Source organism: Amblyomma mixtum, chromosome 10 (genome assembly GCF_055824585.1).
Source record: "Amblyomma mixtum isolate Tamu chromosome 10, ASM5582458v1, whole genome shotgun sequence".
NCBI classification, from domain to species: Eukaryota; Metazoa; Arthropoda; class Arachnida; order Ixodida; family Ixodidae; genus Amblyomma; species Amblyomma mixtum.
Window position 1 is genome coordinate 29,980,296 of NC_143021.1, and position 12,526 is coordinate 29,992,821.

The 12,526-nt window shown below is 51.5% G+C and overlaps 1 protein-coding gene across 1 annotated transcript; it reads left to right on the top strand.

Moving 5' to 3' along the window:
* The first annotated feature begins 8,620 nt into the window (after nt 1–8,620).
* LOC149325500 (uncharacterized) lies at nt 8,621–9,437 on the top strand. Its single transcript, XM_089564309.1, has 2 exons — nt 8,621–8,942; nt 9,097–9,437. Exons 1-2 carry the CDS (start codon nt 8,621–8,623, stop codon nt 9,435–9,437), a joined length of 663 nt encoding a protein of 220 aa, XP_089420435.1.
* Nucleotides 9,438–12,526: the final 3,089 nt, after the last annotated feature.

Genomic DNA, 12,526 nt, shown 5'->3' on the forward strand with positions numbered 1-12,526 from the left:
AGGACGACCTCTGCCGGCTAGCACAAGCATATCTCATCCCCAGGATAGTATACTCCTACCCTTACTATCATCTTCGCCGAAAAGTCGACGGAGCAGTAAACACCGTAATCCGATCGGTGTAAAGGGCTCCCATAGGGTTGCAACAATACGCCAGCGCATAACTTCGCACTTGCAACACTCTTACGGAACTTGTGAAGGCACACAAGACCGCCCAAATTCATCGCCTCTCCAGAAACAAGCACAGGCATCTCATCCTCGACCAGCTGAACGTCCAGCCCAATAGGCGATCCCTGTCCCGCAGCCTCCCTCCCTGTAGGCGTGTGTAGCTGCCTCGTTGTCGAACCGCTACCCAACAACATGCTGCTTGGGCGGCACTACGCGCGCCGTCAGCACAAAGCCCGCGCAATGGACGATTTCTATCGTGCCACGAACAAGCAACATACGCGGAGACTGCAAGGCAAGGTTGCAACAACCTACGTAGTCTGTTCAACAACGCCGCAATCTGCCCTTATCTCCACCTCCGCGGTGTACGCCCCTCCCCCACCGCAGCAGAAGAGACAGCTATAGCGCTGCCCATGGCTAACCACTGTAGGTGCTCAGTCCGCTGTGGCTAAGTAGGAGCAATCCTTAATTATTCAGCAGGCTGCCTCTGCCTTCCTGCCGCATAAATCCCGCGCGGCTGTAGTCCCGACCGCAAACTGGATACCCGCCCACGCGGGAAGCTCAGGAAACGAAGGGGCCCACCGACTTGCCCGAGGATTAACAATCGGGCGGCCGGCCCCAGGGAACCAGGCATCCTTACGGAAGGCCCCCAACATTTGCCGACATCAGCAATTTTCTTCAAGAGACGAGAAGTTGTTTCACCCCTCCTCACCCTGACCTCGACCATGCGCGAGCCACCCTGATCCACAGATTACACACGCACTGATTCTGAGCCAATACACGCTATCACTAATCCTCATGGGAGATAATGACCCCAATTGTCCACATTACCTTAAGGAGATCCCGCTACTCAGGCACAAGTCCTTTGGGGGTGCGAAAATAATCCGCCCCTACGGGCCCTCCTACTAGCTCCCTCTGCGGAAAACTCCTCACCCAGCTGGACCTTCCCATACTCTAGTACTACATCCCGCTACCATCAAACGCTTACCAACCCCACATGCTATTCCAATGCCTGGCGGACCCTCTTCCGCGGGCCTGGAGTGCCTCACCAGCTGACAGGACTGGGAGACCCTCTTACGCTCTGAGGACCCAGCCCAGCAGAAGACTGCCACAGGTCGGGCTATGAACATTATAGTGTAGTGGGCTCGTGCGAGAGCCCTGGGGCCTGTCAAAGTCAAAGTTTTTCCCACTACAAGAGCACTCAACTTTCCGTCAATTCGTGGGCCCAGGGCGTTTTGTTCTGCAATTGGAAATCAGCTCTTCCAGTTCTGCAGCCGGAAGGACGCACAAAATATTTCGGGCCAAGTGACATAAAAATAAAAAATTGGCAGGGGCTTAGCTTTGGTTAAGCCTGGTCGGTCGGTCGGTCGGTCGGTCGGTGGGTAGGTGGGTGGGTGGGTGGGTGAGCGGGCGGGCGGGCGGGCGGGCGGATGGATGGATGGACGGATGGATGGATGGATGGATGGATGGACGGACGGATGGACGGACGGACGGACGGACGGACGGATGGACGGATGGACGGATGGACGGATGGACGGATGGATGGATGGATGGATGGATGGATGGACAGACACACCGCAGCGGCTTCCTTACAGTAATAATATAAAATAAATAGATTTGGCTTATAGGTGTTTAACGTCCCTAACCGACTGAGGCTATATGAGGACCGCCATAGTGAAGCGCTCCAGAAATTTCGGCCCCCGGAGGTTCTTTACCGGGCACTGACATCGCACAGGACACGGGCTCTAGAATTTTGCCTGCGTCGAAATTCGACTGCCGCAGCCGGGTTCGAATCAGCGTCTTTCAGGTCAGCAGCCGAATGCCATAATCTCTGAGCCACGAGGCCGAAAAAAAAAACAACAAACGTGTAGAAAACCTGGGCTTATTGGGAAGTACATAAATAAATATAAAATTCAGGGGACACTTTGACTATCTAAGGTGCGTAGAGGCGAAAGCGTTTTCCGCACCACTTTGGCTGCTTCTGCGGCACTGGTGGCGTCCCAATTATTGAGTACTAATTACTAAGCGATGACAAATCACTAATTAATTGTTAATTACTGATTAATGCCTGAATATTAATTAACTGCTAATTAATGACGCTTAAGCTTCGCCTTTAGGAGTGGAACCGACAGCATGTAGCGCTGCCAGGGTGTCCACGGAATGCCACCACCCGTTCAGCGCAGTGCCTTGCCCTTAGAAAGCAACGCTTTTTGAGGAAAGGAAATGACGAAGTAGAGAGAGAGAGAGAGAGAAAAGGACGGAAAGGCAGGGAGGTTAACCAGGCGATGCCCAGTTGGCTACCCTACACTTAGGGAGGGGAACAGAGGGGAAAAAAGGAAAAAGAGCGGCAAGAAAATGAGTTGTCTAAGTGTCCAGCGACCACTATGTCACAGAGACAGAGGACGCGCAATGAAAACTTGAAGATTATAGGAGGGAATGCAACCCCGTGTCCCTTAATAAAGTCAGGAGCGCTTTCACCGCTTTCCGTTGTCTGGAAGGTTGTGTCCAAGGCCCCAGAGCGTTAGACTCTGTTAAAGGACGCGAGTCCAAGCGGAGCAGAGAAGCACTTAGGAAACCGCGCTCTCGCTGAAAACGAGGGCAGTCACAGAGGAGGTGGCTGATCGTTTCGCCACAACCGCACTGGTCACACGCAGGAGAGTCAGCCATTGCGATGAGATGGGAATAGGCGTTTGTGAACGCCACTCCCAGCCACAGGCGGCACAACAGCGTAGTATCACCGCGGGGGAGTCCGAATGGTATATGATGTTGGAGCAAGAGGTTGAAGTGATGCGAGCGGGGTGTCCAACCTCCAGGGGCAGACCACGACGTTACAGCCAGGTTTCGGGCGAGCAGTTGAAGGTGCCTTGCTGCGTCAGCTCTTGTCAGTGGTATGCGGACAGTGTTGGATGTATCGTGAGCCGATCGAGCAGCATCGTCAGCTAAGGCGTTACCAACAATGCCGCTATGGCCTGGTACCCACTGGAAGATGATTTCATGATCTTGTTCGATTGCCTGGTGGTGCAGATATCGTATCTCCGCTGTAAGTTGCTAATGGTCGCTATGTCTCAAGGCAGATTGAAGACATTGTAGGGCAGCTTTTGAATCACAGAAAACATCCCATTTTTGACGTGATTGTTTTGAGATATACTGTACCGCCGCAAGAAGTGCGGACAACTCTGCTCCAGTAGAGGTAGTCTGATGCGAAATTTGTTGGTGAATTTGAGTCTGTCGCACAGGAACGACCACAGCGCAAGCGGAACTAGTAGAGGTTACTGATCCATCCGTATAGACGTGAGTACGGTCCGAATATTAGAAGTGGATCATAGACAGCGTCAGTTGCTTAATGGCTGGCGTCGATAAATTTGACTTCTTCGCTATCCCCGGAATAGCAAGGCGCACACATGGGAGCCGCATACACCACAGAGGAGAGTGAGGTAGTGCTGCCGGGGTGAACTGTTGTGGGATCGACGACTGTTGCGTCGTTATCACCTGCGCAAATGCAGACTGTGGTCTCTGCAGTGGCAGAGGCGCAAGGTGATGCTGTGGAATCCTTGAGATATGACGTATGTGCCTTCGGAAGCAGTCTAGGACAATATAAGTAGAGATCGGGTGGTCTTTGGCGAGTGCAATGCTACCCAGTGTTGATGCGCTCCAAGGGAGACCTAGCCATGTGCGAAGGGCCTGACCCTGTACTGACTGGAGGGCACACATGTTAGTTTTGCACGTGTTTGGGAGTACAGGTGTACTGTACCGCAAGCATCCGACAAATAGAGCTCTCTACAACTCCAGCATAGACTGTACCGGCGAGCCCCATGATTTTCCACCTAGAAATCGGAGTAAATGAGCGATAGATATTCTTTTTTTTCAGTAGAGTGAAATGAGGGCTCCATGATAAATTTCGCTCGACCAGGATCCCTAGGAAACGATGAGTTTTGCTGTAAGAAATGACTTGACCGTCGATGCGTACCGGATATGGAGTCATACATTTACGTGTAAATGCCACTAGCGCGCACTTTTCCGGTGAAACGCTGAGACCTTGCTTCTGGAGATAGGAAGAAGTGATCGATGCTGCCCGCTGAAGTCTTGCACGCACCTGGGGACGCGTCACAGCGGAGGCCCAAATGCAGATGTCATCGGCGTACATACACACCTGGACGGTGTTGGGGAGGTTCTCAGGGAGGGCGATGAGAGTCAGATTAAACAATGTAGGGCTAAGGGCACCACTCTGGGGCACGCCACGGTAGGTGTAATGCGCAGGCGTCGGGCCATCTTCACATTGGATAAAAAATGATCTTTTGGACAGATAGCTCTCTATCCACGCAAACATCCGACCACCGATGCCCACAGTTTCCAGCGCATCAAGGATGGCCTCATGGGTCACGTTGTCGTAGGCACCTTTTACATCCAGAAAGAGTGCCACTGACAAACGTTTCATGCGCTTGTGTTGTTGAACCGTGGATACGGGATCAACGACGTTGTCAATAGAAGAGCGACCCCGCCTGAAGCCGGCCATAGCGTCGGGGTATATTTTGTAATGTTCGAGGTACCACTCCAGGCGCGACAAAATCATTTTCTCCATGACCTTTCCTAAGCAACTGGCCAAAGCTATTGGCCTATACGATGAGAGCTCGAGTGAAGGTTTTAGTAGGGGTATCAATCGACTCGATTTCCATTCTTGAGGAACAGCACTGTCGAGCCAAGAGTCGTTGTAACGTTTGAGGAGCTCTTCTAACGCGTCGTGGCCAAGGTGGGACAGCGCAGCATAAGTGATTCCATCTGGCCCTGGTGAAGACGAACGCCGACATCCTGCAAAAGCAGCGTCGAGTTCCTCGCGAGAAAAAAGGACATCCATGGCCGAGACCCGTGAGGCAGGAGGAACACGCCGGGAGCTCGAAGCAGTTGGTACACCAGCAATTTTACTGCAGTAGTCCGTTGCTACCTCAGACTACTGTGAGATCTTGATAGACAGCCAACGCATAGAAGGGTTGTCTTTGCTGCGGAAGCATACGGAGGCCCCGCACAGTACGCCATATGAGGGACATGGGCTTGCGGGGATCCAAGTGCTGACATAAGGACCTCCAACGCTGGTTCGCCAGCTGATCGATTCTACGCGTGATTTTTTTCTGCGTACGTCTCGCCTCCCGTAGATCATTTAAGCACTGGGTTCTTCTGTATCGCTTTTCTTCTCGCCGCCGAAGAGCACGCAGGCGTTCTAGTTCAATATCAAAATCGCTGCGTATTCGTGAGGACGTGATGTGACTTCTCGCAACGTTCATAGCATTAGCTATAGCGTGCTCCAGCCTGCCAGAGAGGGCTTCTTTGCTCGTCTCCTCCATATGTTTTCGAAATACTGCCCCAGTCAATTCGCGCGAGTTGGGCTGGGGAGGACGCACCAAGGCCGTTTATTTTGAGGTAGGTAGGAATGTGGTCACTTCCATGGGTCTCCAGATCACAAAGCCAGCTAACACGCCGGTGCAACGGCCTTGAGACTAATGTCAGGTCCAGGCAGCTGCTGTAGTGACAGCCGCGCAGGTATGTCGGACTGCCGTCATTCATAACATACAGATCATTGTCGGAAGAAAAATAACGCCAGATGCCTTCCTTTGGCGTTAATTCCGGTGCTTCCCCATAGCAAATGGTGGGCGTTAAAATCGCCAATAATGATCCAAGGAGCACGGGTTTCTTCCATGATGGCCTTCAGCCTCTCGCAGTCTAATTGAGAGGAGAGTGACACATATGCGGCAATCAGTGTGAATTCTAGCGTTTTTGTCTTGATTAAGAAACACGCGTATTGATTGTCATTGTGAGGTGGAACTGAGCAGCAAACATACGTCATGTCAGTGCGGAGGTATACCAAGACTTGGCTGCGCTTCCCGCATGTAGGGGCGAAAAAAGATTCGTACCCGGAGAGCCTGATTGCTTCTGATAATTTGGGCTCGCAGATTACCAATATCGGGAAGTAGTTAGTGAATACGTAAGGACGAAAACTTGACATTCGCAACCTCAGACCTCTTGCGTTCCATTGGAAGATCGTGGCGCCTCTGACTTCCTCACGAAAGGAGGGAAGGTGTCCAGCCATTATAGATTAAAGTCCTTGAAGTGCTGAACCCAGGGAGTCCAGCACTAGTAAAACGCTTCGAGCAGTTGGGGATTGCAGAGCCTGTAGGAGAGGCCGAATTGCGTTCACCACGGTCTTTATAATCACGAGGGTTTGGCGGTCTTGCTCCGGGAGCCCGTCTGCAGCGGCCGACGTGCTCAGCGATGGGAGCTTACGTGGAGGAGCCTCAGGAGGACATAATGGCGGAAGCGCTGGCCAATGATCGGAACCTGATGACATCTGGCCACCCTTGTCCACAGAGGGCGGACGGAGCACACTGGGGCGAGGTGGAACAGGAGGTGGAGGAGGGTGAGCAGGAGGCGCCAACAGCGCGTCGTTGCGGCTGTCATTGGCAGCAGCCTGTCTGGATTTCCTCTTGCGTCGGGCACGTCTCTTGCCAACGATCGCGGCGGCTTCGCGATGCGTCGAGTTGTCCCGGACCATTTGTCTTAGGACAGCACGCTCTTCTTTTAGCCGCGGGCAGTCTCTAGATGAGGCGTCGTGGGGACCGTTGCAGTTTGAACACCTGAGAATTTGTGCTGTGCATGTCTCAGAATCATGAGGGTCGGCACAGCGGGAACACACACTCGCGTTGCCGCAGACTCCGCTAACATGGCCCAGTTCCATACAATTCGTGCATTGTAGGGACTTTGGTATGAATGGACGTACTGCGTGACGAAAAAGGCCTGCCTTCACATGTGACAGAAGGCTGTCGCCTTTGAAGACAATCTTGACACAGCGAGATTACCCAAGACGTGAAACTCGGAGAATCACGGTGCCTTCATTTCCTGGCTTCACAAGTATGGGCAGATCTTCTTGCGTGATCGTCTCATCGACGTCATAGATGACGGCAGAAGAAACGTCCTCGCCGAGCGGGATAACTGTACGGACCGACATGCCTCCGAGTGCAGTGATGGCCCGCAGTGATTCGAGTGCTGGCGCATGATGGACGTCAACAGCAACAACGTTTTTGCGCCAGTTCACGCGAACGTCTTTAATTTCGTTCGGCACAAGGGCCTCAAGTTGCATTGAGACAGCTTGCCTGATAAGCCGCCTCATGTTGTGGGATCGATGCGCAGGCAGGATGAGAATAGTGTGCTTTGATGCTTGGCCAGTTGTCTTCACCGTGGACTGGCTCGATGAGGAGCTGGCTCTTAATAGTCTTCTTTTTGTCCTGCGGCTGAGGTATGTCTCAAATTCGCCTTCGGTACTGTCCTCGCTGAAGTACTCTATGGTGTCCTCGCTGTCGGGGTCACTGGGAAGGCTGCAACGCTTCCTCGAAGAACTCGACGAAGGAGCCGGCAGTCTGGTCGGATGCCCAGGAGGATCCACATCCATCGCCGTATGACGGGGGCGGCGTCCCCGCAATACACACACAAAATACACTAAAGAACGCTGCAGACGGATAGAAACCGATTCCACAAGGATACACTTCGTCGTCTCGGTAGACACCTGAACCGCACCGTACAGGAAGAGAGGAAGTGGGAGTGAAAGAAGACAAAGAGGGCCCGTAATAAAGGAAATGAAAATTATATTTTAGGAAAGGAAATTACGCAGTAACTGTCTCACATATCTCGGTGGACACCCGTCAAAATTCAGGGGGGCACTATTTTGACCTTAAGTGTGGTCACTGATGTGTGGTTAAGATGTTAAGCTTCCCCTCTGAGTGTGGAACTCGACAGCGTCTTGCAACGCTGCCAGGGAGTCCATAGAACGCTATCGCCCATTCGGTGCTACGCCTCACTCGTCGGTAAATTGGTTTTTGAGGAAAGGAAATGTATCTGTCTCTCATATCTCGGTGGACACCTAAACCTCGCCGGAAGGGAAGGGAGGAGGATGAGAGTGAGCGAAGACACCGTATTCACTACACGCGCCTTTGTTCATTTCAAACGATCGCGCTTCCCGGCCGCGGTGGTTGAATTTCTTTGGAGGAGAAATTCTAGAGGCCCGTGTACTGTGCGATGTCAGTGCACGTTAATGAACCCTAGGTGGTCGGAATTTCCGGAGCCCTCCACTACGCCGTCTCTCATAGCCTTAGTCGCTTTGGGACGTTAAACTCCATAAACCAACCAAACCAACCAAACCATCGAGCTGGCATGGCGGAGTTCTGTGCGGCTGTGCTTCAACATGCTCCTTGCTGGAAACAGCGCATCGGCCGGCGGCCGAGGTCTACCGACGTCTCAGGACACTACGGACTCGTACAAAGTTGTACTTCCCCGATTGCCTACCGGTAATGTTGTCCTTAATACCATTTTCCTGCATGCTGACCTTAAGGGTCGCCCGTACCGAGCGCCTGACTTCCGTGACGCACTCGCACAGATATTGGATCTCCAGGAAATTTTGTGCATTGGTCAATACCAAATGAGCCACGTGTGGATGGTTACCTGCGAGAGTAGTTCTTCCAAACAGAAGCTTGTTAACAAAGCGGAGTTTCCTGTCAAAGGACTGAGGTGCATGGTGTTTGACCCGGATACTAAGAACGTCAAGGTTAAGCTCCTTTGGCTTCCCCGCTATATGGAACACCGGAGGATTGTGGAAGCATTAGAGTCTTATGGCACGGTTCAGTCTGTGGAGCGTGAAAAGTGGCGGTGCCCAGGGACGGAGCATATGGAAACGGCGAACCGTGAAATCTCCCTCACACTCAAGGATGGAGTGTCAGCAAGCACAATCCCACACGCACTTAATAGGCCCGTGTAATAGGCACTTAATAGGCCCGTGTACTGTGCGATGTCAGTGCACGTTAAAGAACCCCAGGTGGTCGAAATTTCCGGAGCCCTCCATTACGGCGTCTCTCATAGCCTTAGTCGCTTTGGGACGTTAAACCCCATAAACCAAACCTAATGTTTATGGAGTGCAGGCATTAGTCCTTATCCCAGGGAGACCTCCACAGTGCCTCCGATGCAGCCGGGTTGGACATGTACGGCGCCAGTGTCGCACGCCTCGATGCACCCAGTGCCGACGCATTGGCCATACTGCGGAGAACTGTGTCTTGAGTTACGCTGACAGGCTGCGTCAAGGCCAGTGGTCACGGGAAGATGACGTGGCATCAGAACACATCATGGATGTGTCTGAGGTTGTCGACGCGACCGGAGAACTAAGTCGTGAGCATCGAATAGAGGGGGACAGAAGACTTCAACACCTGAAATCAACACGGAATCTGAAGCGACTGGCCATCTAGCATCCGCGCCTCCAGAACGAAAACCGCCGGACCCGGGCCCCCCCCGTGAGTGCTACAGAGACTGCTGTGCTTGCTGCACAGGAACGCCTCGTCGCCACAGGTCAACGTCCGGATATGCCTCCTGTGGAGTCAGTCGAGGCGATACAGCCAGTGGATGCTCGCCGATCCACCTCTGTTGCTGATTCTGCTTCGTCGTTGGAGGGTAACGGTGAGCCGTGTGTGGCGTCGATCTCTGGCGTGTCCGGTGCTCTGTCGGCTGTCAGTGTGGCAGCAAGTGATGTGCTCCCCTCGGGTTCGTGGGCCGCGGCCTTGGCTGTCTCAGAGGAAGACATGGACAGCACCGCACCTTTGAAACGTCCAGCAGATGCTGACGAGGTGTGTATCGATGGCGCTGACCACAAGGCACAATGTGTAGAGACCACGGGAAGGGTGGCGTTAAAGAGGAAGGCGATGTCTGCCCGAGAGGCCGCCAATTTGGAGGCGGTCCACCCCATTCCAGAGGATGGCGTTTGTTAAGACTGGAACCAAAAATGCCGAGCGCCGCAGCATATCAAATCGCTACCCTTAACGTTAGGGGTGTGCGTAATCGTAGGAGGCAACAGGTACGGCATCTCTTAAAGAAATGGAGTGTGTGTGTAGCCGCTATCCAGGAAACAAAGTTGTCCTCTGATGAAGAGACAGCAGCTGCTCTCGAGCCTTTTTTGTCGGAATACAACATTATTGTTAGCCACGCGAGAGGCTTATCCGGAGGTTGTATGCTATTCCTGGCGAACACGCTAGAGATGACAGCCATGTCTTATTGCATAGATGACGAGGGGCGACTTATATGCTGTGATCTCACAATTTCAGGTGTACAGTGGCAGATTATTTGTGTTTACGCCCCCACAAAGCAGTGCGATAGAAGGCTTTTCTTTCTGTCATTAGGTGAACATTTGTGCACGGACCGCAAAATTATATATCTGGGAGATTTTAATTGCGTTTGTTGGGATGAGGACCGATCAGTGGTATGTAAGAGATACGACCCTAGTGCTGCATTACTTACCGACTTGGTTTCTGAATATAGTCTTGTGGATGTCGGACAGGAAAAAGGCGACAGTATACATTTCACTCATTTTCAGTTTTCCTCTAATGCTCGCCTTGGCAAAATTTACGTTTCTGTAGAAGCGTTAGCAAGTGTGTTTGGCTACTGGGTGCGGCCCATCTTCTTCAGTGACCACTGTATGGTGTCTCTTCAGATAGGGAGGTACACTCGGCATGTACTTCACCCTCAATGGGAGTTGTGGAAGATGAATAACTGTCTGCTCTCAGACGAAATCTTTCAGCGTGCTGTACCTACTTGTTTGAAGGACGTATGGTCACGCCGTGATCTGTCCGTTTTTCAAAAGTGGGACTTGTTTAAACAGGAGATCAAAAACTTGGCAATTGAGGCCTAAGCAAGAATCGCTTTCCTGAAGAGACACCACCTTCGTGAGCTTGGGCGCACCCTAACGGAGCTACATGAGCTAGAGAGGGTAATCCCGGGTGCCTATCTCGAAGAGATTAATAACGTAAAAGCAGAGCTTCAACAATTTGCGACAGAAAGATATAAGGGGGCCTTGATACGATCTAGGTCCCGAAGGTTTCTTGACGAGCAACCTTCTCGTCGGGCCCTGAGTGATGAAAGAGAGAGTGCTCTCGCGAAGGAAATATTGGAAATTCAGTATGGTGATTGCACATACAGCGATGCGCCTGGTATTCTTGCTGCTTTCTTCGACTATTATCGGAAGCTGTTTGGCAGTTGCGAAGATCCAAATCAGGGTTTCGATTACAGTTCCTTACTCGGAAACTTCCCTCGACTTGACGATGAGAAGTGTGCCTTAGTGAAGGGACCTATCACTTTGGATGAAATTCAATCAGCCATTTCTGCCCTGCAGAGCCAGAAATCTCCTGGGCCAGATGGTATAACTAGCGAATTCTATAAAGCATTTTCGCCTTGCCTAGTGCCTGTTTTGATGGAAGTTTTCCAAGCATCTTACGATGTGGGTGTCCTGCCCCCAACTTTCTATTCTGGGCACACAATATTAATTCCCAAAAGCAACGATACTAATCGGTTAAAACTGTTGAGGGATATCGTCCAATTTCCCTCTGCAATGTTGATTACAAAATTTTTGCCAAGGTTCTTAGCAGTCGTCTGCAGCTCGTCATTATGGACTTGATAGGTTCGCATAAGGTCTGTGGTATTAGAGGCCGCAGTATTCAAACACATATCCATATTGCACGTTCAGTATTAGAGACAGTATCAGATGAGACAGGCCAAGTAGGTCTGGTTCAAATTGACTTGGCGAAGGCATTTGATAAAGTTCGGCACGATTTCTTGTTGGCGGTCTTGGGGTATGCAAATATTGGTGACGTCTTGCTCAAAGGCATAAGGCTGTGCTATAAGAACTCCTATACAAGGGTTATTCTTAATCAGGAGCTAACGAAACCAATACCACTAGAAGCATCTGTTCGTCAAGGATGTCTACTGTCTCCATTGTTGTTTGCCCTATATCTGGAACCCCTCTGTCTCAGTATAATTAACAGCGCAGCTATCCGCGGTTTCTCTCTGGCTCAATGTGAAGTTAAAGTTTTAGCCTACGCTGATGATGTCGCCCTCTTTTGTTCTGACAAAAAGAGTGTACTTGAGGCTCTAAACTTGACTAAAAAGTTCTGCGATGTATCAGGCGCGGCTCTCAATTTAGAGAAATCCAAAGGCTTTTGGTTGGGTTATTGGGGAACTAGGCCAAGCCAGTACAGTGGCATATGCTGGAACTGTAGCCCTCTTGAGTACCTAGGCGTTCCGCTGCACCAAGTTCGCAACAGTACAGCCTTCTGGGATTCACAAATTGTAACTCTACGGCGGCAAACAGAGGCTTGGATGGGTAGGGAACTCTCAGTGTTTGCGAGCGCACAGGTCTCTTACATATTTTTGTTTGCAAAGCTCGCGTATGTCCTTCAAGTCCTGCATTGTGCGAGGAGGAAGGTGCAAGCAATACACAGAATATTTGCAACATTCGTTTGGCGCTCTCAATGGGAGCCCATGAGGCGTGACAACTTGTTCCTTCCCTTAG

Excerpts from the sequence above, each read along its gene's own strand:
- LOC149325500 (XM_089564309.1), top strand. The coding sequence starts at position 8,621 with ATGAGCCACGTGTGGATGGTTACCTGCGAGAGTAGTTCTTCCAAACAG. Across the intron at positions 8,943-9,096 it reads CACAATCCCACACGCACTTA|CTAATGTTTATGGAGTGCAG; the intron begins ATAGGCCCGTGT and ends CATAAACCAAAC.